Source organism: Xenopus tropicalis, chromosome 3, assembly GCF_000004195.4.
Source record: "Xenopus tropicalis strain Nigerian chromosome 3, UCB_Xtro_10.0, whole genome shotgun sequence".
Lineage (NCBI taxonomy): Eukaryota > Metazoa > Chordata > Amphibia > Anura > Pipidae > Xenopus > Xenopus tropicalis.
The window spans coordinates 143,959,063-143,979,891 of NC_030679.2; the positions used below are offsets into that span (position 1 = coordinate 143,959,063).

The window sequence follows — 20,829 nt, forward strand, 5'->3', positions numbered from 1 at the left end:
TGTGGCCTCCAGTTTAGCGTGTTGCTTATCTGCAGTGTCGGCCATTTTAGAATACAGAAGGGGTGTCCCTTACTAGCTGGTCCCAGAGCGCTATGGCGGCCCTGAGGGTCAATTATTAGCTGCCGGTTTATCCGGTGTAGCAATACTCTGGCAGGTCAGACTAGGTTTTTGCCAATTGTAAGGGCCTCAGCCGCTGAGTTATCCGGATTAATGTTGCTTTTCCGGCAAGGCGGTGTGAGTAGTAGTGGGCTCCCACAGCCGTGGGGTATTCACAATTTAGTAGGCCCCTCTCCCGTTCCGTGATCCCAGGCCGCAGCCGCTGGTCCTGGGCCCGGCTTGTCCTCTCTGCAGCCGCTAGTAGAGGTTGAATGACCGGGGGAGGTGGCCAAATAGGTGTCATTTGTGTGCAGGCAGCCGCTTAACACACTTCAGATGAGAGTCACAAGATGGCCGCCGTGACGTATGTCTCGGACCCCACCCCGAGAAATCTCGCAAACAGGCTCGTGTCACGCGAGATTTTAGAGAAAAGAGCGCCAAAATGCAGCAAAATGATGAACAGTTTCAACAGCCAATGGGGATACTCGGGTAGAATCCTCAAGCCCGAACCCACGGCCAATTACTTATCAGTATTTACGATCAGGCCTGCGGCACCTTTTGCCAACCGTGTGCGACACACACAGCTACTCAGTCCCCTCAAGGCAATGGCTCCGGAATGAATATAACGGTTCAAAAAGCACGTTGGGCGCCAAATGTAACACTATTTTGACTTAGATAAGGCAAATCCAGGCTAGTAGCGTAGTGTAGAGCATGTGTTACATGCGACTCCTTAATACTTAGGCATGGGCCTCCGCTAAGTGGGAGATTTACTATGGAGTGAGGGTGTTGTTGAACTACAACTAGCTGAGGTTGTGTGGTGCAATAGATAGAAATGGACGCCAGAGGATTCTTATGGTGAACTATAATACAGATTTATTGTTACACAGGTATTAAGCAGGGTAATCATATACTCACAAGCAGTTGAAGTGGTAATTAGCAGTTGTGACCTTTAGAGACAGTGTAGCCCACACTGGAGATATGCAGAGGTAGTAGCCGGGAGTCCCAAGATGGATGCCCTTTACTGGAACGGATCCCTACAGCCAACAGTGGTTCAGGGGTAAATACTGCCTAATCCTTTGTCTTAACTGTGTTCCCTACAGCAAGGCATACAGAGCCTGGGGTAGGCTAAACCCTTAGTATCTCCTATGGTGGGGCTAATGGCTGCCCTTTCTAGATAAAGCTGACTGTGCTCACTTCTCCTAGAGAGTGCTATGAAATGTGCTGCTGTGCTTACTTATCCTCATTCACGGGGCCCTGTCCCCGACTTTCACTAGGGTAAATGGTCCCCTAGGGTACAAATGGCTTCTGGGGCCTAATCTGCCTCCAGGCTCAGATGGAGTTCTGCTTGGGACACAGCATGCAGCCAAAAGAGAAAGCCACGCCTCCTGCTAGGCACTATATCAGTCTGCAGGGGGCGTGGTCAACCTGACTAACCTATAAGGGATAGTGTTAGAACTGTAACCTGAGTATAGAGGGCTCTGCCAAATGACAGTAAAGGTGTGAAGAGGTAGGGAAGTAAAGCCATAGGGGCATATTAACCCTATGGGTCCCTATATTTGTAAAGCAAAATATATTTTTCAGCACTGTACAACAGAAGGATGTATATGTTAAACATATAGAGATCATATAGACATGGCGGATACATAAGGGATAGATGGCCCTGTGCGTTAGAGCTTACAATCCAAAAGGAGATCGTTAGTGGATCAGGGGAGGAGCTTCCTGTCAAAAAGGAAATGATGGAACCAGAAGAGGAGGAGACGCTGCCATCTTGCTTAACATTTCTCCATATAAGTGAGTGAGAGAATGAGGCCCAGCTACTATTACTATTGGGATTTGCCATAGATTGTACAGTGTGAAGATACAGATTATTGGGCAGCGAACATTTATTTTATTTGTACTTGTGTTTATACATATACAGTGTATATATATTTTCACAACAAAAAAGGCGAGAGACAAAAAAAATTCCGCGGCGAATTCTCGCGGAAGTTTCACATTAAACTGGGCGCGGTCTCGTCAAAAAAGGGCAGGCGACATAAAAATAGACGTGAGCGGCAAAAAAAAAATCCAGACAACAAATTTTTCAGCGGTGAATTTAGATCAAATTTATAGCGGCGAATTTCTGCTCATCACTAGTCGCAGAGAAAAAATGATGTAACATTTTCGAAATTTACTATGTGTCTAAATGGCTAAAAATCCGAATTCAACAATTCACCAGGTTAAATTTGGCGAATAGTGATGGGCGGATTGTTTTGGCAGCCGTGGATTCGCAGCGAAATTCTGCAGTTCACCATTGGCTAATTGTTTTGCGAAACTTCAGCGAAACTCCGCCTCAAAAATTCACGGTCACGTCAAAATAGGCGTGGTCAAGTAAAAAAAGTCACGGGCGTGTCAAAGAATGCCGCGTGCGTCAAAAAAGGCCACGTTCCAAAAATTTTGCGAATTTTTCACTGAAGCGAAACGGGACAGGTTCGCTCATCGCTATTGCCGAGTTCATGTAGAAATCAATGGCAGATTTTCGCTGGGTTTCGTCCGAAAACTCGACTTTTTCTAATTGTCGCTGAGGCAGTTTGATAAAGTCTGGATTTCCAGGGCAACAATTTGAGAAAATGTTGAGTTTTTTCCGACTTTTCTCGCAGCGACTTTTCTTAGTGACTTTTATTAGTAAATAGGGATGTGCGAATTTTTTCACCAGGCATGGATTTGCAGCAAATTTCCGCATTTCGCCATTGGCGAATAGTTTCTCGAAACATCCGTGAAAATTCGCCGCGGATAATTCGTTGTCTGGAATTTTTTTGTGCAGGAGACAAAAAATAGACACGAGCGACAAAAAAATTCCAAGCAACGATTTTTTCCGCTGCAAATTTTCACGGAAATTTCAAGTCAAATTGGGCGTAGTTGCGTCAAAAAAATGGCACGGTCGTGAAAAAAAAAGGTGTGGTTGAGTCAAAAAAGTGCGGGCGACAAAAAATAGATGCGAGCAACAAAAAATAGACGTGAGAGACAAAATTCCAGACAACTAATTTTTCCGCTGCAAATTTTCACGGAATGTTGTTTCAAATTGGGCGCGGTTACATCAAAAAAGGACATGGTCATGTCAAAAAAGGGCACGGTCAAGTAAAAAAGGGCGCATTCATGTCAAAATTGGGCATGGTCAAGTCAAAAAAGGGCACGGTCGCGTCAAAAAAGGGCGCAACAATGTCAAAATTGGGCGCAGTCGCAGCAAAAAAGTGAGGGAGACAAAAAATAGACGCGAGTGACAAAAAAACTCACGTGACAAATGCGTTTCGCAAATTTTCTTGCTGTTTTGCGAATTTTATGGTGAAGCAAAACGGGACAGATTCGCTCGTCACTATTAGTAAATATTAGACATTCGGGAAAATGAGTTAAGTGAAATTTGAAAATAAAAAAAAATCTGCCCCTAAGCGATGCTTGTCTGTATGTAGTTGGCCAGAAAGCACCTAGTGACCCCTGCTGACATAGGGCAACCATGTAGGCAACCCATGGCCATGCCCAACCATGAATGATGTGCCGGTTGGAGCGGCTGCAGATGTAAGGTGCATCATTGTGCTCAACATCTTCCACTTGCACCTTGGGTGGCCATCTGGGCACTGACAGTCACATCTGAGGGCAGTTCCATTCCTTGGGGTGAGGGGGGCAAGTCTTTCTCACCAACAGTCCCCACCTTACTAGATGAATCACATTCATGTAAAAGCAGTGTAGATGTCTTATGGGTCTGATGTCAAATAAACCCAACAATAGTTACCTTTATTGCTAAAACCCACCTCAATAACAGCTCCATTTTTTAACCTAAAACACTTCTAGGACCCTACAATGTGTCTATGAAGGTTCTCATCCATCCAGGTCATGATATACAGTATATGGTAGAATTAAGTCTAAAGCAACTGGACTTTTCTGAGTTTTCTCAAAACGTTTCACTGCTCATCCGAGTGGCTTCTTCAGTTCAAGTGAGTGGTAGGGAATTCCCTGGCATGTAAACCCTTGAGGGTAATACAGTCACAGGCATCCAATCACAATGGTTCGAATGGTTCCCTACAACTGAACTGAAGAAGCCACTCGGACGAGTGGTGAAATCTTATCAAGAAAACTCCAGTTGCTTTAGACTTAATTCTACTAGAGACTTTAGGACCATAGAAGCTTCACTGAGGTCCTGCTGCCTTAGGCCCCTTTCATACAGCTCCTGGAAACTGCCTTGCACCCAGAATGTCCTTGTACCTCAGCTCTGGAGTTACCATTTGAACACACCAGGCCCGGGTGCTTGGCTCAAGATCCATTTTCACCACCCACCCCATGATCTTCTCCTGGCCAAACTGGAATGGTTTAATGCTCTTTTCTTTGATTTCATTCGCTCTTACAGGGTTCGACCCTTCAAGACATATCTCAACTAGCTCTTGTCTTCTTTCTTTCAACTTCCTAACTTCTGTGTCCATCCTCTCCCTCCCAAATCTCTCTACTTTCTCCCAGAAGGTACGGTTGAAGTAGACATAAAGATACCAGTCTAGGGCATTCCAGGCCCTCAACATCTCTGTCTCTCTTTCTTCCAGTGGTGTGGAAGCCTCACGAGCATTGAGTTTAAAGGTCACCACATCATCAAGATCCCAGCACAGTTCTTCCTTCAGAAGGACCATTGATTCATCAAAGTACTCAGAGAGTAGGACTAGTTGGAAAGTCCTCTCTATCTTCCTGACTTCTGCTCTGACCAGAGATTCATTGAATGGGGTGTCAGGGTCCAGTCCCAGGTCGAACCACTGAAAGTTGTGGGCAAATTGGTTTCCATTTTCCCCTGGTTTGTAGTAGTGAGTAGGGTGGGCTATGAACTCTGTTAAGTTGGGGGCTTTCTTAAAGGCAGATGAAACCGAATGATAATAAGAGAAAGAAGACTCTGCCAAGGTGGCTGGATCCCGTAGGATTGTGAAGTAGAAGGAGTCTGCGGGCATCAGCTTCCTGACCTGGAGAGAAAAATACATTTATATACAGTTCAGTAACATATAGTCTCACACACTGACCATTGTAGAGCTCATTTGATACCCCTCAATGCCATCTATCTATCTATCTATCTATCTATCATCATCATCTATCTATCTATAATACATCATCCTTAGCAAATGTTTAGCGATGTCCAGTGGTTAACGGGTGATCAATATGATCAGTTATTTTATGAAATAATGTACCATCTCCAACCAAAATCTTGGGCATTTATTTGACCATGGAGCTCCTCAGTGACTTCTAATTCCGTGATAGTCAGGGATTGTAAGGAGCACTCTGCTTCATTTTCAAAATGGCGGCACCCATGGCTGCAACGCTTATGTCATCATGTCACGTTTCGGCACGAAGATTCAAAATAAAGAGACGCCCAAGACCCAAGTTCATTTTCTGAATATAGGCCTTTTTTCTGAAAGTTCCTGGGTGTGCCTAAATTACTATCTTGTCTTCATCTACCAGTTTCTAACCCCCTACTTCATTCCTGCCTATGCTGATTGCCATGACCCTCTGCCTGAATTGAAGTAAGAGACTTGATACCATGCACTGGACTTTCGGAACTTGCTTCTTGGTCCTGAACTTTCTGGCTTTCTCCTTGGTCTTGATCTCAACTCCAGTGAGGGCCATCAGGCCCCGACAGTCATGAGGGTATGTTATATACAATATTACCTAATTAATATTGTATATAATATACCCTCATGACTGTCGGGGCCTGATGGCCCTCACTGGAGTTGAGATCAAGACCAAGGAGAAAGCCAGAAAGTTCAGGGTATTTTTTAGGGTAATGCCACGTGGGTCATTTTAGTGGTAGAGAAATGGCCACTATCGGGCATCCCATAACCAGCTATTTATACACAATGTCCATAGGAACGATACCCAAAGAACCTCATCCTCAAGGAACCTGTTCCAATCCATCTTGGTTCCCTTACCTCTGGGAGATTGAAGCGCATATGGTGGCACAGGAGATCATACGTTGTCTTGTTAACTTCATCATATCCTTTTACCATGTCAACCTTGAAGAAGCTGGGGTAGTTGAACTGATACTTCTGGGGTAGAGCAAACGTAAGTGAGTTCCTGTCCCCATAACGGTGAAGCACATTCAGTACGGTGCTGCCAGCAGTCTTGTGGGTCTTCAGGAACACTATGTGAGAGCTTGGTTGACACGTTGGTGTTGAGGGTGTGGAGAATGGGGGCAGTAGAGTGAATGTCTGAGGGGGGCTAGAAAGGAAATGTCATGTATCATCCTCCAGATATATATATAAAGATATAATAGAATGAGTAACAACACAACTGGATAGACGAAAATGTTTAACGGCATTAGAATAGGATTGTTAGACACAATTTCTCTGGCCGAGAGCCCTTCGGTCACTTAGGGAGACCCTAGATCCCCCTCTTCTTTACTTTCCCCACAAAAAGAGGCTATTTAGCTGTTTTAAAGCTGCTAATTCTTGTATAATATCAAGAACTGCCAGACCATATATCTCCTGGACCTTGGGGCCAAAGTCTTCTACAGTCAACCCTAAACCTGGTCCATTGTTCTGCCTCCTCTCCCTACATAAACAATATCTCCTGTCCTATCACTCTTTGTCTTTCATCAGACAACTTATTTGTGCCATTTGGTAGCTGAATGTTTCAATCTGACTCTTGACTGATGAAGCCTAAAATGGAGGCAAGCCCCTAAATTGTGCCTGGCTCTTAAGAGTCTTAAGTACATAAAAAAAGCCTATAAAAAGCCTTGGATGGTCACATGTTACGCTAAGCCTCCAGCTGGACAGCCATTAATAAGTAGAGGTGGGTGAGTTGCATCAGTCCTACTACAACTACCTATAGCAAGTTGATAGGCTAACAGCATTAGAAAGGGGCCTCTGATTGTTAGACAGTTTCTGTGGCCAAGAGCCCTGCGGAGACCCTAAATCCCCCTCTTCTTTATTCTACCCCACAAAAAGATGCTATTTAGCTTTTTTTTTTTAGTGTTTTAGCTGCTGCCAATTCTTGTATAATATCAAGAACTGCCAGACCATAAATCTCCTGGACCTTGGGGCCAAAGTCTTCTACAGTCAACCCTAAACCTGGTCCATTTTTCTTTGTCTTTCATCAAACAATTTATTTGTGCCATTTGGTAGCTGAATGTTCCAGTCTGACTCTTGATTGATGAAGCCTAAATTGTGTCTGTCCTATGAAAAGCCTTGGATGGTCACATGTTACGCTAAGCTTCAATTCTTGTATAATATCAAGAACTGCCAGACCATATATCTCCTGAACCTTCTCCTAAGCTTCCAGCTGGACAGCCCACTACCTATAGCAAGTTGATAGGCTAACAGCATTAGAATAGATCTTTTGATTGTTAGACACAATTTCTGTGTCCGAGAGCCCTTCGGTCACATAGGGAGACCCTAGATCCCCCTCTTCTTTACTTTCCCCACAATAAGATGCTATTTAGCTATTTTAGCTGCCAATTCTTGTATAATATTAAGAACTAGCAGACCATATATCTCCTGGACCTTGGGGCCAAAGTCTTCTACAGTCAACCCTCAACCTGGTCCATTGTTCTGCCTCCTCTCCCTACATAAACACTATCTCCTGTCCTATCATTCTTTGTCTTTCATCAAACAACTTATTTGTGCCATTTGGTAACTGAATGTTCCAGTCTGACTCTTGACTGATGAAGCCTAAATTATGTCTGTCCTATGAAAAGCCTAGGATGGTCACATGTTACGCTAAGCCTCCAGCTGGACAGCCATTAGTAAGAAGAGGTGGGTCTGTTGCATCAGTCCTACTACAACTACCTATAGCAAGTTGATAGGCCAAAGGAACATGCTATTGGTGAGACCCATGGGCATCTGTCAAATAGAATCGTGGACTCCAGAACACTCACCTTTCCTGTAAACGCTTTCCCAGGAACTGAACAACAAAACCGAGGACCAAAAGGACAAATAATCCTTTCCAAAGGATGGGAAGGAGCTGTAGTAACCTCATGGTTCTGGAAAGGAGATGAGAGTGCACCGATGTTAAAGCACCAGAAACATAATGTGCCCCTATGTACGCTGGCATTCCAACAAACTTTCCAGTATTATTCCAAGTATAACGCATATTTCCTTGTTAAAGCTGGTAACAGGTCTATGAAGCTACTGGAGAATATCCCAGTTGGGCATTTTATGCACCTAAGGCACAAATACTCGGTGTGGGATGTTATGGGTTATAAGTTATGGGTCTCTGGGGTAGGTACATTGTTTGTGGATATGATATAGAAACAATTACGCCTATGACAGAGCAGTAATGATTTATACATTTATTGAGACCTGATAGGGAAAGAGTGTAGAGAGGAATAGAGAGGGGGGATTGGGTTGCAGAACGTAGAAAAGTCATTAGATCAACGTAATCCTTCTGTTTTGTTGAGCATAACCCGGATTCCAGAAGGAGAAGCCCCCTAAAGTGTTATCCTTTCCCGCTGCTGACTGGCATTGAGTGCCCCTGCTGAGCTTTTTATTGCATTAAAGTCCCCCCAAGGCTGTATCCATTAATGATGTGCCTTGGTCCTTAGTAAGATTATGAGTAGCCGACTTGTTTGTAGATCCCAATCTTACATTTATCCATACAAATATCAGCCATTTGGACCCCCGGACTGACAAGATCCCCCTGTAACGATGATACCCCCTAGGTGGATTTGATTCTCCAACATCATTTTACGTCTTCAGCAGCCATAGATACGTTGCTTCCAATATCAGCTTACAATGTAGAAGCAAACCAAAGCACCCACATCTCATTTGTACTTGTATTTCTATCATATTGGGAGGGGATGGACCCTCTAGACCAAATACCAGCTTATCTTGTACACCTTTATACATTCACTGTACATATACACAATAGGAATACACCTATATATATTAATAGTTAGAACCAAATGCTCAATACTAAATCATATAATATATTAAGTAGAAATACAATGGGGGGGGGCACATATTACAAACAAACCCCTGCACCCCTACCCTTACCAATGCACTAAAGACCCTTAAGGCATTTTGTGCCCCGTACTATGTATTAGAGAAAAGGCTCTCACCTGTATACGCGCAGGTACAGCTCTGATGGCTTAGGACCCTTTGCAATATATGTGGCACATAATCCCTGTATATACACAGGAACGCCTGTACCTATGGGTATAAAGAGATGCTTGAGGGAGGGTGTTTGTACAAAAGCTTTGGTGAGCCAACCCACCCCTGCCCAGTCCTGATGGATTGTTTTTAGTGTATATAGGCTTACAATAAAGTATGGTTCTGCCTGCTTTGTACACACAATACATCTATTCTACCCCTGTTGAGAAAACTGCCCTTAATGGCGGGGGTGGTGGACGGGTAAGGTGTGATATCAGCAGACAAACATCCCTTCCAAGTTTAATATTCAGAGAAAGATTGCATTCATATTATCCATATTTAGGGAGCGAATTTGTTGAGGGGCAAACAATTCTAGAACATTCTGCAACATTATGTTTACCAAAGTAGACCTAAGCATGTGAGAAAAAGAAGCAAAGTCTATCTTCCTCCACCTTTTGCTCTAGTGTAGGAGAGTAAGAGTTTTGCTAGCCTTTATTTCAGGTAGTTCCCCAGGAGGGTTTTGGACAGCTTGGAGCTACAGTATCTACAGTGGTGAGGGGGAGATGTTTTCCATTCCTGGATTAAAGTATTTCCCTGGCAGTTCAGTAACTGGCCAAAGGGGATCAGGGTTTTCTAGTCTTTAAAAGGAAAAGCCGCCTTCTGTCTCTATGGTCCCCACTTGTTAGAGAAGGTGGTGTACTGACGATCCTGGGATGGAGGTAGGCCTAAGTAGGTAAAGTAAGTTCTACAAAGTCTCTAGGAGTGAGAGATAGGATCAGGGTAGTTAGTAGAGCAGTCAGAGGCTCCAACGAGGAGACCAGGAAGAGTTTAGTAACTGGCTAGAGGGGTTAGGGTTCTCTAGACTTTAAAAGGGAAAGCCACCATATCTTCTGTCTCTATGGTCCCCACTTGTTAGAGAAGGTGGTGTACTGATGATTCTGGGATAGAAGTAGGCCTCAGTAGGTAAAGTGAGTTCTACAAAGTCTCTAGGAGTGAGAGATAGGATCAGGGTAGTTAGTAGAGCAGTCAGAGGCTCCAACAAGGAGACCAGGAAGAGTTCAGTAACTGGCTAGAGGGGTTAGGGTTCTCTAGACTTTAAAAGGGAAAGCCACCATATCTTCTGTCTCTATGGTCCCCACTTGTTAGAGAAGGTGGTGTACTGATGATTCTGGGATAGAAGTAGGCCTCAGTAGGTAAAGTGAGTTTGACAAAGTCTCTAGGAGTGAGAGGTAGGATCAGGGTAGTTAGTAAAGCAGTCAGAGGCTCCAACAAGGAGACCAGGAAGAGTCCAGTTACTGGCCAGAGGGGTTAGGGTTCTCTATTCTTTAGAAGGAAAAGCCACCACATCTTCTGTCTCTTTGGTCCCCAGTTGTTAGAGAAGGCGGTGTACTGATGATTCTGGGATAGAAGTAGGCCTCAGTAGGTAAAGTGAGTTTGACAAAGTCTCTAGGAGTGAGAGGTAGGATCAGGGTAGTTAGCAAAGCAGTCAGAGGCTCCAACAAGGAGACCAGGAAGAGTCCAGTAACTGGCCAGAGGGGTTTGGGTTCTCTAGACTTTAAAAGGGAAAGCCACCATATCTTCTGTCTCTCTGGTCCCCACATTTTGGATGAGGTGGTTTACTGATGATCCTGGGATGGAGGTAGGCCTCAGTAGGTAAAGTGAGTTTGACAAAGCCTGTAGGAGTGAGAGGTAGGATCAGGGTAGTTAGTAAAGCAGTCAGAGGCTCCAAGAAGGAGACCAGGAAGAGTCCAGTAACTGGCCAGAGGGATTAGGGTTCTCTAGGCTTTAAAAGGGAAAGCCACCTTTTGCCTTTCTGCCTTTAAAGGCTGGCAATTTGCTGGCTAGGCCAATAAAATAATGGCTGGGTGTCAACCCTAGTCACTGTGGGAGCTCTACTTTACTCCCCCAGGAAGGTTTCAGACATTGTCATTGAGTGTGCCATGTTGCACAAACTGGCAATTTAACAAGGATTATCTGCCAACATTGATAGTGATCTTGAACCTGAGATCGAGTGGCGCATTGCCAAGTGCTGGGATTGTAAATGTGACTATCACAAATGTCACCTTTAAGGATGGGCTTGCTTCTCCGGAAGGAGCTGGAGATAATTTAGCCTCACCTACACCCCCCACAGAGCTTCCTGTCAGCAAAGGTCTTAAAACTCCCCTGGGCACGATGAACCATCTGTTGAAGATTCTTGAAATTTTCACTTAAAAATACAAGTCTATCTTGAACAGCCGGAACAGATACCTCAACAAATCGGGTAAGGAGACTGGATGAAAACCATAATTATCAAAGAATGGTGTTTGCTTGGTTGAGGAATGCAAAGAATTATTATAGAGAAACTCCGACATTGGGAGTAAGGTGGTCCAATCATCTTGTATATAGGACGAAAAACAACGGATGTAACGTTCAAGAGTCTGGTTTGTACGTTCCGTCTGGCTATTGGTTTGGACGAATCTGCAGACCATGGCAAAGTGCCCTCCAGAACCGAGATGTGAACTGAGGACCTCGATCTGAGACAATATCCCTGGGAAAGCCATGAAGACAAAAAATCTCCTTGATAAATACCTGCTGTAACAGCAGGAGGAGGAGGGTAATCCTTTTAGGGGAATAAAGTGTGCCATCTTAGAAAATCTGTCAACTATCACAAAAATAGTATTGTGTCCCCCTGAACAAGGAAGATCCACGATAAAGTCCATAGAAATACTCTGCCCAGTCCTTTAGGAACAGGAAGAGGCTGAGGTAGACCCAAGGGACAAGAATGAGAACCCTTAAAACGAGCACAGGGGTCACACGAGAGAACAAAACGTTGACAATCTTTATCAACCCAGGCCAAAAAAAATATCGCTCCAAAGTCTTGTGAAAACCAAAATGTCCAGACAGAGGGTGGTCATGACAGAACAGAACTTCAATACCTCAAGCCGTAGTTCTTTGGGAACAAAAACCTTGCCCTCATGATACAAAAAATCCCCAGAAGAGGGGAGATTATCGGCTTCGGATCTAGAAACCTTAGATCTGAAACCTTAGACCTTAGGTCTGAAAGTAACATGGAAGCTAAACCGGGGGAAAAAAAGTGCCCATCTCACCTGTCTAGATCGCAACCTCTTGGCTGTGCGTAAATATTGTAGGTTCTCGTGATCAGAAAAAAAACAAAATAGGATGGCTACCCGCTTCTAATAGATGGCGCCACTCTTCAAAAGCAGACTTGATAGCGAGTAGTTCGCGGTCTCCTACATTGTAGTTCCATTCTGATGGAAAAAGTTTTCTAGAAAAGAAGGCAGTCGGGTGAAGAAGTACCCCATCAACTGGTCTTTGAGACAGCACAGCACCGATGGCGGATTTGGAAGCATCTTCTTCCAGGGTAAAAGCGAGTGATGGATCTGGATGTCTAAGAATGGGTGCGGTGGTAAACCTTCTTTTTAACTTGTCTCTTGGCTGTGCGTAAATATTCTAGGTTCTTGTGATCAGAAAAAAAACAAAATAGGATGGCTAGCCCCTTCTAATAGATGGCGCCACTCTTCAAAAGCAGACTTGATAGCGAGTAGTTCGCGGTCTCCTACGTCCTAGTTCTGTTCTGATGGAGAAAATTTTCTAGAAAAGAAGGCAGTCGGTGAAGAAGTACCCCATCAACTGGTCTTTGAGACAGCACAGCACCGATGGCGGATTTGGAAGCATCTACTTCCACGGGAAAAGTGAGCGATGGATCTGGATGTCTAAGAATGGGTGCGGTGGTAAACCTTCTTTTTAACTCGTCAAAGGCAAGTTGTGCTTCAGAAGACCAATGGAAACTTTTAAGGGAGCTGGTGAGGTCCGTGATGGGGGAGATAATCTTGGAAAACTTGCGGTAGAAGTTTGCAAATCCAATAAATCGTTGAACAGCTTTGCGATTATTAGGGGAAGGCCAGTCCAGAACAGCAGCTATTTTACGTAAGTGCCCACATGAGCCAGCTCATCTTTTAAAGAATTGGAAAGGCCAAGGCGAAATTGATGCTTAAGAGCGGCTTCATTCCGCTCAGTGTCGGAAGCATACCTTCGAAAGTCAGAAACATATTCCTCTACAGGTCTCTTGCCCCGCTGTAGAGTTCTTAAGGTGGCCTCAGCGGTTTCAGCCCTCTTAGGATCGTCGTACAAACTTGTCATAGCAACCTGAAAAGTCACAGAGGAGAGGACTACGTTGCTCCAGGAGACAGTGAGCCCAGGACTGGGGTTCTCCAAAAAGAAGGGAAATCGCAACCCCCACTTTGGCGCGCTCAGTGGAGTAAGTACGGGGTTCAAGGAAGGGTCAGGAGGAGTGGCAGCTGAAGCAGGAGGGCCCCCTGCAGCGGTGAGAGCCTGCAGCTGATTCTGTACTTGATGATACCCCCCCTGTAGGTCTTGAACAGTTTGGGTCAGAGCAGCCAGTTGTTGGGTCAGCTGTTCAATGGAAGATTCACCCCCAGATTCCTCCATATTTTCCTTGGCGAAGTGATACTATCACAAACATCACCATACCTTTAAGGATGGGCTTGCTTCTCCGGAAGGAGCTGGAGATAATTTAGCTTCACCTACACCTCCCACAGGGTAGAACAGTCACTGGGGATAGGAACAGGACTGGTACCTGTGGAGGAGTGGCAGGAATGCCGCAAAAGAACCGGGCGTCCGAATGGAATCAGCAAATAAAAGCATAGTCGGGCAGGCAGAAGGTCGGTCAAGACAGGAGTAACGGATCAAAACCGGGCAGAGGTTGGGAACACAAGATCAGTCAAAGATTCAAACGCTCAGTGTCAGTTGCAGGCAACAGCGATCACTTCGCAAAGTGACTAGGCCTCAGCATCCATTTATCTGTAATGCACATGCGTGCAGCGTTAGTCCCGACGTGCGCGGCGTCTGTCTGGTCATGCGCGGCGGTTGTCTGGTTGCGCGCAGCCTCTGTCTGGTCGTGCGCGGCATCTGTCTGGGCGTGCGTGGCATCTGTCTGGTCATACGCGGCATCTGTCTGGTCGTGCGCGGCGTCTGTCTGGTCGCGCGTGGCATCTTTCTGGTCATACGCGGCGTCTGTCTGGTTGTGCGCGGCGGCTGTCTGGTTGCGCGCGGCATCTGTCTGGTCGTGCACGGTGTCTGTCTGGTCGTGCGCGGCGTCTGTCTGGGCACACGCGGCGTCTGTCTGGTCACGTGAGGCATCTGTCTGGTCGCGCGCAGCGTCTGGTCGCGAATGCCGTCTGTCTGGTCGCGCGTGGCATCTCTCTGGGCATGCACGGCGTCTGTTTTGACGCGCGCACGTGCGTGGCATCCAACCACCCGCATGCCCGCACCGCCGCATTCAGTATGCCGGCACTGACTCACACCAGGACAAACGCGCGCACCCGCGAACCATTATGTGACCTTGCCTGACAACCACAGGGGAAACGGGTGTTTGTTTGATTGACACTTTATTTGTAAGTTTAATGCAACGGTCACTCGGAAGCTACTTTAAAGGAACATGAATGAAAAGGAAAATGGCAGTTACATAAACCTTAAGATTTCATTGTTTTTAAGTTGCCCTTTAAAGCATCATACCATGGAATAATGTGTGTTATTTGCACTCTAAAGCATTTTACCCAGATAAAATAAATTACATTTCAAGAAATTCTTTCCCAGTGTATGTTTCATATCCTGGAACTATAATAAAACAAACACTGACTTGGCAAAGTGCCCTTGATATGCAAGGAGTTCACCTGGCTTATGTGTCTCTAACAGATGTTTCACCAGATCCTAGTTTAAGTTCCTTCTCCATTACTTTGCTTAAGATGACCAGAATGATATGTCTTTTTAACATCTTGTCCGCCCATCACGGATATTTTCTGAAGTCACAATGTTATTTGCTCACATATAAAGAGGCTGCTGATGGTTGGGGTGTACCTAGCAGAGGACACCTGCCTGGAAACATCTTGAGATGTAAGCGGATACAATAATTACTTACTAACAGCAGTTTTTATAAAAATTGAACATAATTGCAGGTGTCTGGTGTTCTACTGCGTAGAACATGGATATCCAATGCTGCTTGGGAAGGTAGTTAGAGCTCTAACCAACCTTGGATAGAGGAACCAAGTCCTCCATTTTGTGACTTGGATGTGACCCACTTTCTGGGATACAGACCTGCTCAGAGGTCATTTGTCTCTGACATTCCAGCTTTTAATCATAATTGGCTCATTTGGGTGTCTTTACAATCCAAGTACAAGACCTTTGTTGGCCTTTACATGTTCTAGTCTCTTGAATTTCCTCTTGAGTGACCCATATAGTTATATGGGTCATATAAAACTATATAAATAGTTAGGTCATTAGAACTTAAAATCCAAGTCCAAGACCTTTGTTGGCCTTTACAAGCTCTAGTCTCTTGAATTTCCTCTTCAGTGACCCATACATTAATAGTTAGGTCATTAGAACTTAAAATCCAAGACCTTTGTTGGCCTTTACATGTTCTAGTCTCTTGAATTTCCTCTTCAGTGACCCATACATTAATAGTTAGGTCATTAGAACTTAAACTCGAAGACCTTTGTTTGCCTTTACATGTTCCAGTCTCTTGAATTTCCTCTTCAGTGACCCATACATTAATAGTTAGGTCATTATACAGTAACTTAAACTCCAAGACCTTTGTTTGCCTTTACATGTTCTAGTCTCTTGAATTTCCTCTTCAGTGGCCCATACATTAATAGTTAGGTCATTAGAACTTGAGATCCAAGTCCAAGACCTTTGTGTGGCCTTTACATGTTCTAGTCTCTTGACTAGTTCTACATGTTCTAGTCTCTTGTATTTCCTCTTGAGTGACCCATACATTAATAGTTATGTCATTAGAACTTAAAATCCAAGTCCAAGAACTTTGTTTGCCTTTACATGTTCTAATCTCATGACTAGTTCTACATGTTCTAGTCTGTTGACTAGTTCTACATGTTCTAGTCTCTTGAATTTCCTCTTGAGTGACCCATACATTAATAGTTAGGTCATTAGAACTTAAAATCCAAGTCCAAGACCTTTGTGTGCCTTTACATGTTCTAGTCTCTTGACTAGTTCTACATGTTCTAGTCTCTTGTATTTCCTCTTGAGTGACCCATACATTAATAGTTATGTCATTAGAACTTAAAATCCAAGTCCAAGAACTTTGTTTGCCTTTACATGTTCTAATCTCATGACTAGTTCTACATGTTCTAGTCTGTTGACTAGTTCTACATGTTCTAGTCTCTTGAATTTCCTCTTGAGTGACCCATACATTAATAGTTAGGTCATTAGAACTTAAAATCCAAGTCCAAGACCTTTGTGTGCCTTTACATGTTCTAGTCTCTTGACTAGTTCTACATGTTCTAGTCTCTTGTATTTCCTCTTGAGTGACCCATACATTAATTGTTAGGTCATTAGAACTTAAAATCCAAGTCCAAGACCTTTGTTTGCCTTTGCATGTTCTAGTCTCTTGACTAGTTCTACATGTTCTAGTCTCTTGAATTTCCTCTTGAGTGACCCATAGGTCATTAGAATTTAAAATCCAAGTCCAAGACCTTTGAATTCATTTTCCAACTGCAATGCCCTCCATTATCTTGCTTTATTGGCCTCCTTGTTGCAGCCATTGGTTGATGTGAGACATGGGCAAGAACTGAAATGCTGAAGTAGTTAAATGCTTCCCATTAAAGCCTGAGATGATGATGAATCTGTGAGCAGACTGGGAGTTATTTTCTAAGCTCGGTGTTAGGAAAATGTTCTTTCATCGCTGATCCATTTCAAACAGTTGGTGAGAGAGAAAATACTTTTTTTTTTCAGGCCAAAGAAGCTGATGATATTTCTGACGGCTGTTCCTGATTAATGGTACAAGTCCAGACAACATTTCAGCATAGCAAACAAGCGGAGACAGATTTACCTAAGGAAAAATAAGAGTTCTAAGAAAAAAAACCTCCGTCTCAATTCTGTGCCCAAGAATTCACCTTTGAACTCTCGGCGCACCCCTTCACCCATGGTGTCCAGAAGGTGGGAGAGGACCTCCGACTCTCCTCCTAAGGTATGCCCCGTGTCCGTAATGCATATCAATTATGGACATTCTGCCACCTGTTCCCAAACTTGTTTGCGCCTGGCAGCAGTGACCCTATGGAACTGAGCCCCAAACATCACGTCTCACTGTCTGACTACTCCATCAACCATTGAATTCTCCCCACTGGAAAACCAGGCGCCATTTTTTCACTGGGGCCCTCTTCATCCTCCTCTGTCTACCCCCCTACTCCTCTAACTCCTCCCTCTGCTGTCTGCTGTCTTGGTGAACTGGGACCTTCCTCCTCTGTCCCTGGGTCCCACTGCCTGAAGGCCTCACCTCCTCCTCTTCCTTACTCTGGGAACCCTGACTGATACCCACCCCCTCCCTGCCTTGGGACCCCTTACCTGCTGCCCTCCCCTCCTCCCTGCTCTGGCACCCCTGCCTGAGCAGGGTGGAGAGATCGTTAGTCAATGGATCAGGGGTGGTTCTTGTAAGGCCAAGAACCTTGAAAGGCTAATCATCCAAGCTATGGGAGACAGTAAAGCAGATAAACCAAGTGTCCCCTTTAGATGCTGGATGTTGACCAGTGAGAAAAGTTCCCAGCATGACTGTGTTCCTGACTGCTTCTTTCATTGGGGCCATAGAATTTTAATCCCGCCCCCCCACTGCGGTGGCCATTGTTAAACTGGGGTGTCTAGGGCTGCCTCCTTGGGGACCCCCTCAACACAGTTGTGCATTCTCTAACTGCAGATCCCCCCAACACACACTGTGTATCGCACATTAACCTCTTTGCTGGGGTGGGGGTAAAATGCCAAAAGTTCCTGGCCTGGGGTGGCAGGGCCCACCAACCTTTTTCACTGTGTCCCGTTGGCCCAGTCTGACCCTGGCTTTGGCTAGTAGAGTGAATAGAAAAGGGAGCTGTGGGTATTATTTATTGTGTAAAAAGAACAAATGTATTTTTCCTCTGTTGAGGTTGCCAAACTGTTTCCCAGACATGAAGTTGGCACAGTATTTATGGAGCTGTGAGTTCTGGGGGCATTACATGAAGTTGGCACAGTATTTATGGAGCTGTGAGTTCTGGAGGCATTACATGAAGTTGGCACAGTATTTATGGAGCTGTGAGTTCTGGGGGCATTACATGAAGTTGGCACAGTATTTATGGAGCTGTGAGTTCTGGAGGCATTACATGAAGTTGGCACAGTATTTATGGAGCTGTGAGTTCTGGGGGCATTACATGAAGTTGGCACAGTATTTATGGAGCTGTGAGTTCTGGGGGCATTACATGAAGTTGGCACAGTATTTATGGAGATGTGAGTTCTGGGGGCATTACATGAAGTTGGCACAGTATTTATGGAGCTGTGAGTTCTGGGGGCATTACATGAAGTTGGCACAGTATTTATGGAGCTGTGAGTTCTGGGGGCATTACATGAAGTTGGCACAGTATTTATGGAGCTGTGAGTTCTGGGGGCATTACATGAAGTTGGCACAGTATTTATGGAGCTGTGAGTTCTGGGGGCATTACATGAAGTTGGCACAGTATTTATGGAGCTGTGAGTTCTGGAGGCATTACATGAAGTTGGCACAGTATTTATGGGGCTGTGAGTTCTGGAGGCATTACATGAAGTTGGCACAGTATTTATGGGGCTGTGAGTTCTGGGGGCATTACATGAAGTTGGCACAGTATTTATGGGGCTGTGAGTTCTGGAGGCATTACATGAAGTTGGCACAGTATTTATGGAGCTGTGAGTTCTGGAGGCATTACATGAAGTTGGCACAGTATTTATGGAGCTGTGAGTTCTGGGGGCATTACATGAAGTTGGCACAGTATTTATGGAGCTGTGAGTTCTGGGGGCATTACATGAAGTTGGCACAGTATTTATGGAGATGTGAGTTCTGGGGGCATTACATGAAGTTGGCACAGTATTTATGGAGCTGTGAGTTCTGGGGGCATTACATGAAGTTGGCACAGTATTTATGGAGATGTGAGTTCTGGGGGCATTACATGAAGTTGGCACAGTATTTATGGAGATGTGAGTTCTGGGGGCATTACATGAAGTTGGCACAGTATTTATGGAGCTGTGAGTTCTGGGGGCATTACATGAAGTTGGCACAGTATTTATACAGTAGGCAGGATCCTACAAACAGCGGCACTATTCGGTAGGGCAGAAAGAGTTCACCCCCATAACTATACTGTATGCCACACAGTGCGCAACATTTCGGGGGCTCCGCCATGCACCAGGTATAGAGAAATGAGTGTTTTGAGTGTTTTATTGGCCCATCCATTAATTGCCTCACAGCGTCACACACCATGGAACATGTATGTATCATTATAACACTCATATTCAATTGCTAACTCTGTGTATTTCCATTAATTTACACAGGAATTTTTGGAAATATAAGGGAAAACTTGTGAGTATTCCTGTCTATTCCCATGTTTTGCTGTGTTTTACCAAATATTCTTGTATTCCAGTGTCTTCCCATGTATTCCCCATTTTTCCTGTGTATTCTTGTGAATTCCAAAGTATTCCCAAATATGCCTCTATATTCCCATGTTTTCCAATATATCCTGGTGTATTCCCAAGTATTCCTGTGTATTCCCATGTATTGCTGTGTTTTACCAAGTATTCTTGTGTATTCTTGTGTATTCCAGTGTCTTCCCATGTATACCTGTGTATTCCCAAGTATTCCTGTGTATTCCCATGTATTCCTGTGTATTCCCATGTATTGCTGTGTTTTACCAAGTATTCTTGTGTATTCTTGTGTATTCCAGTGTCTTCCCATGTATACCTGTGTATTCCCAAGTATTCCTGTGTATTCCCATGTATTCCTGTGTATTCCCATGTATTGCTGTGTTTTACCAAGTATTCCTGTGTATTCCCATGTATTCCTGTGTATTCCCATGTATTGCTGTGTTTTACCAAGTATTCTTGTGTATTCCCATGTATTCCTGTGTATTCCCATGTATTGCTGTGTTTTACCAAGTATTCTTGTGTATTCCCATGTATACCTGTGTATTCCCAAGTATTTCTGTGTATTCCTGTGAATTCTCAAATACTCCCGTGTATTCCTATGTATTCTCAAGTTTTCCCATGTATTCCCAACTATACCTGTGTATTCCCATGTATTCCCTGGTATTCCTGTGTATTCCCATGTATTTCCTGGTATTCCTGTGTATTCCCATGTATTCCCTGGTATTCCTGTGTATTCCCATGTATTTCCTGGTATTCCTGTGTATTCCCATGTATTCCCTGGTATTCCTGTGTATTCCCATGTATTCCCTGGTATTCCTGTGTATTCCCATGTATTCCCTGGTATTCCTGTGTATTCCCATGTATTCCCTGGTATTCCTGTGTATTCCTGTGTATTCCCTGGTATTCCTGTGTATTCCCATGTATTCCCTTGTATTTCTGTGTATTCCCATGTATTCCCTGGTATTCCTGTGTATTCCCATGTATTCCCTGGTATTCCTGTGTATTCCTGTGTATTCCCTGGTATTCCTGTGTATTCCCATGTATTCCCTTGTATTTCTGTGTATTCCCATGTATTCCCTGGTATTCCTGTGTATTCCCATGTATTCCCTGGTATTCCTGTGTATTCCCATGTATTCCCTGGTATTCCTGTGTATTCCCATGTATTCCCTGGTATTCCTGTGTATTCCCATGTATTCCCTTGTATTTC

The 20,829-nt window shown here is 44.4% G+C and overlaps 2 protein-coding genes across 2 annotated transcripts in view; both read right to left on the bottom strand.

The window, feature by feature from the left end:
* Positions 1-9,179, bottom strand: part of gal3st4.3 (galactose-3-O-sulfotransferase 4, gene 3) — a 26,179-nt gene extending 17,000 nt beyond the window's left edge. Inside the window, exon 1 of the mRNA XM_031899526.1 lies at positions 9,152-9,179. The gene's annotated coding sequence lies outside the window, so the exon portion shown is untranslated. The remainder of the gene's footprint in view (positions 1-9,151) is intronic.
* On the bottom strand, positions 4,208-13,631 carry gal3st4.4 (galactose-3-O-sulfotransferase 4, gene 4). The gene is made up of 6 exons (XM_012953401.2): positions 13,110-13,631; positions 12,805-13,020; positions 11,299-11,363; positions 7,970-8,074; positions 6,024-6,312; positions 4,208-5,063 (listed from the first exon to the last, which is right to left on the bottom strand). Exons 1-6 carry the CDS (start codon positions 13,629-13,631, stop codon positions 4,284-4,286), a joined length of 1,977 nt encoding a protein of 658 aa, XP_012808855.2. The 3' UTR covers positions 4,208-4,283.
* Positions 13,632-20,829: the final 7,198 nt, after the last annotated feature.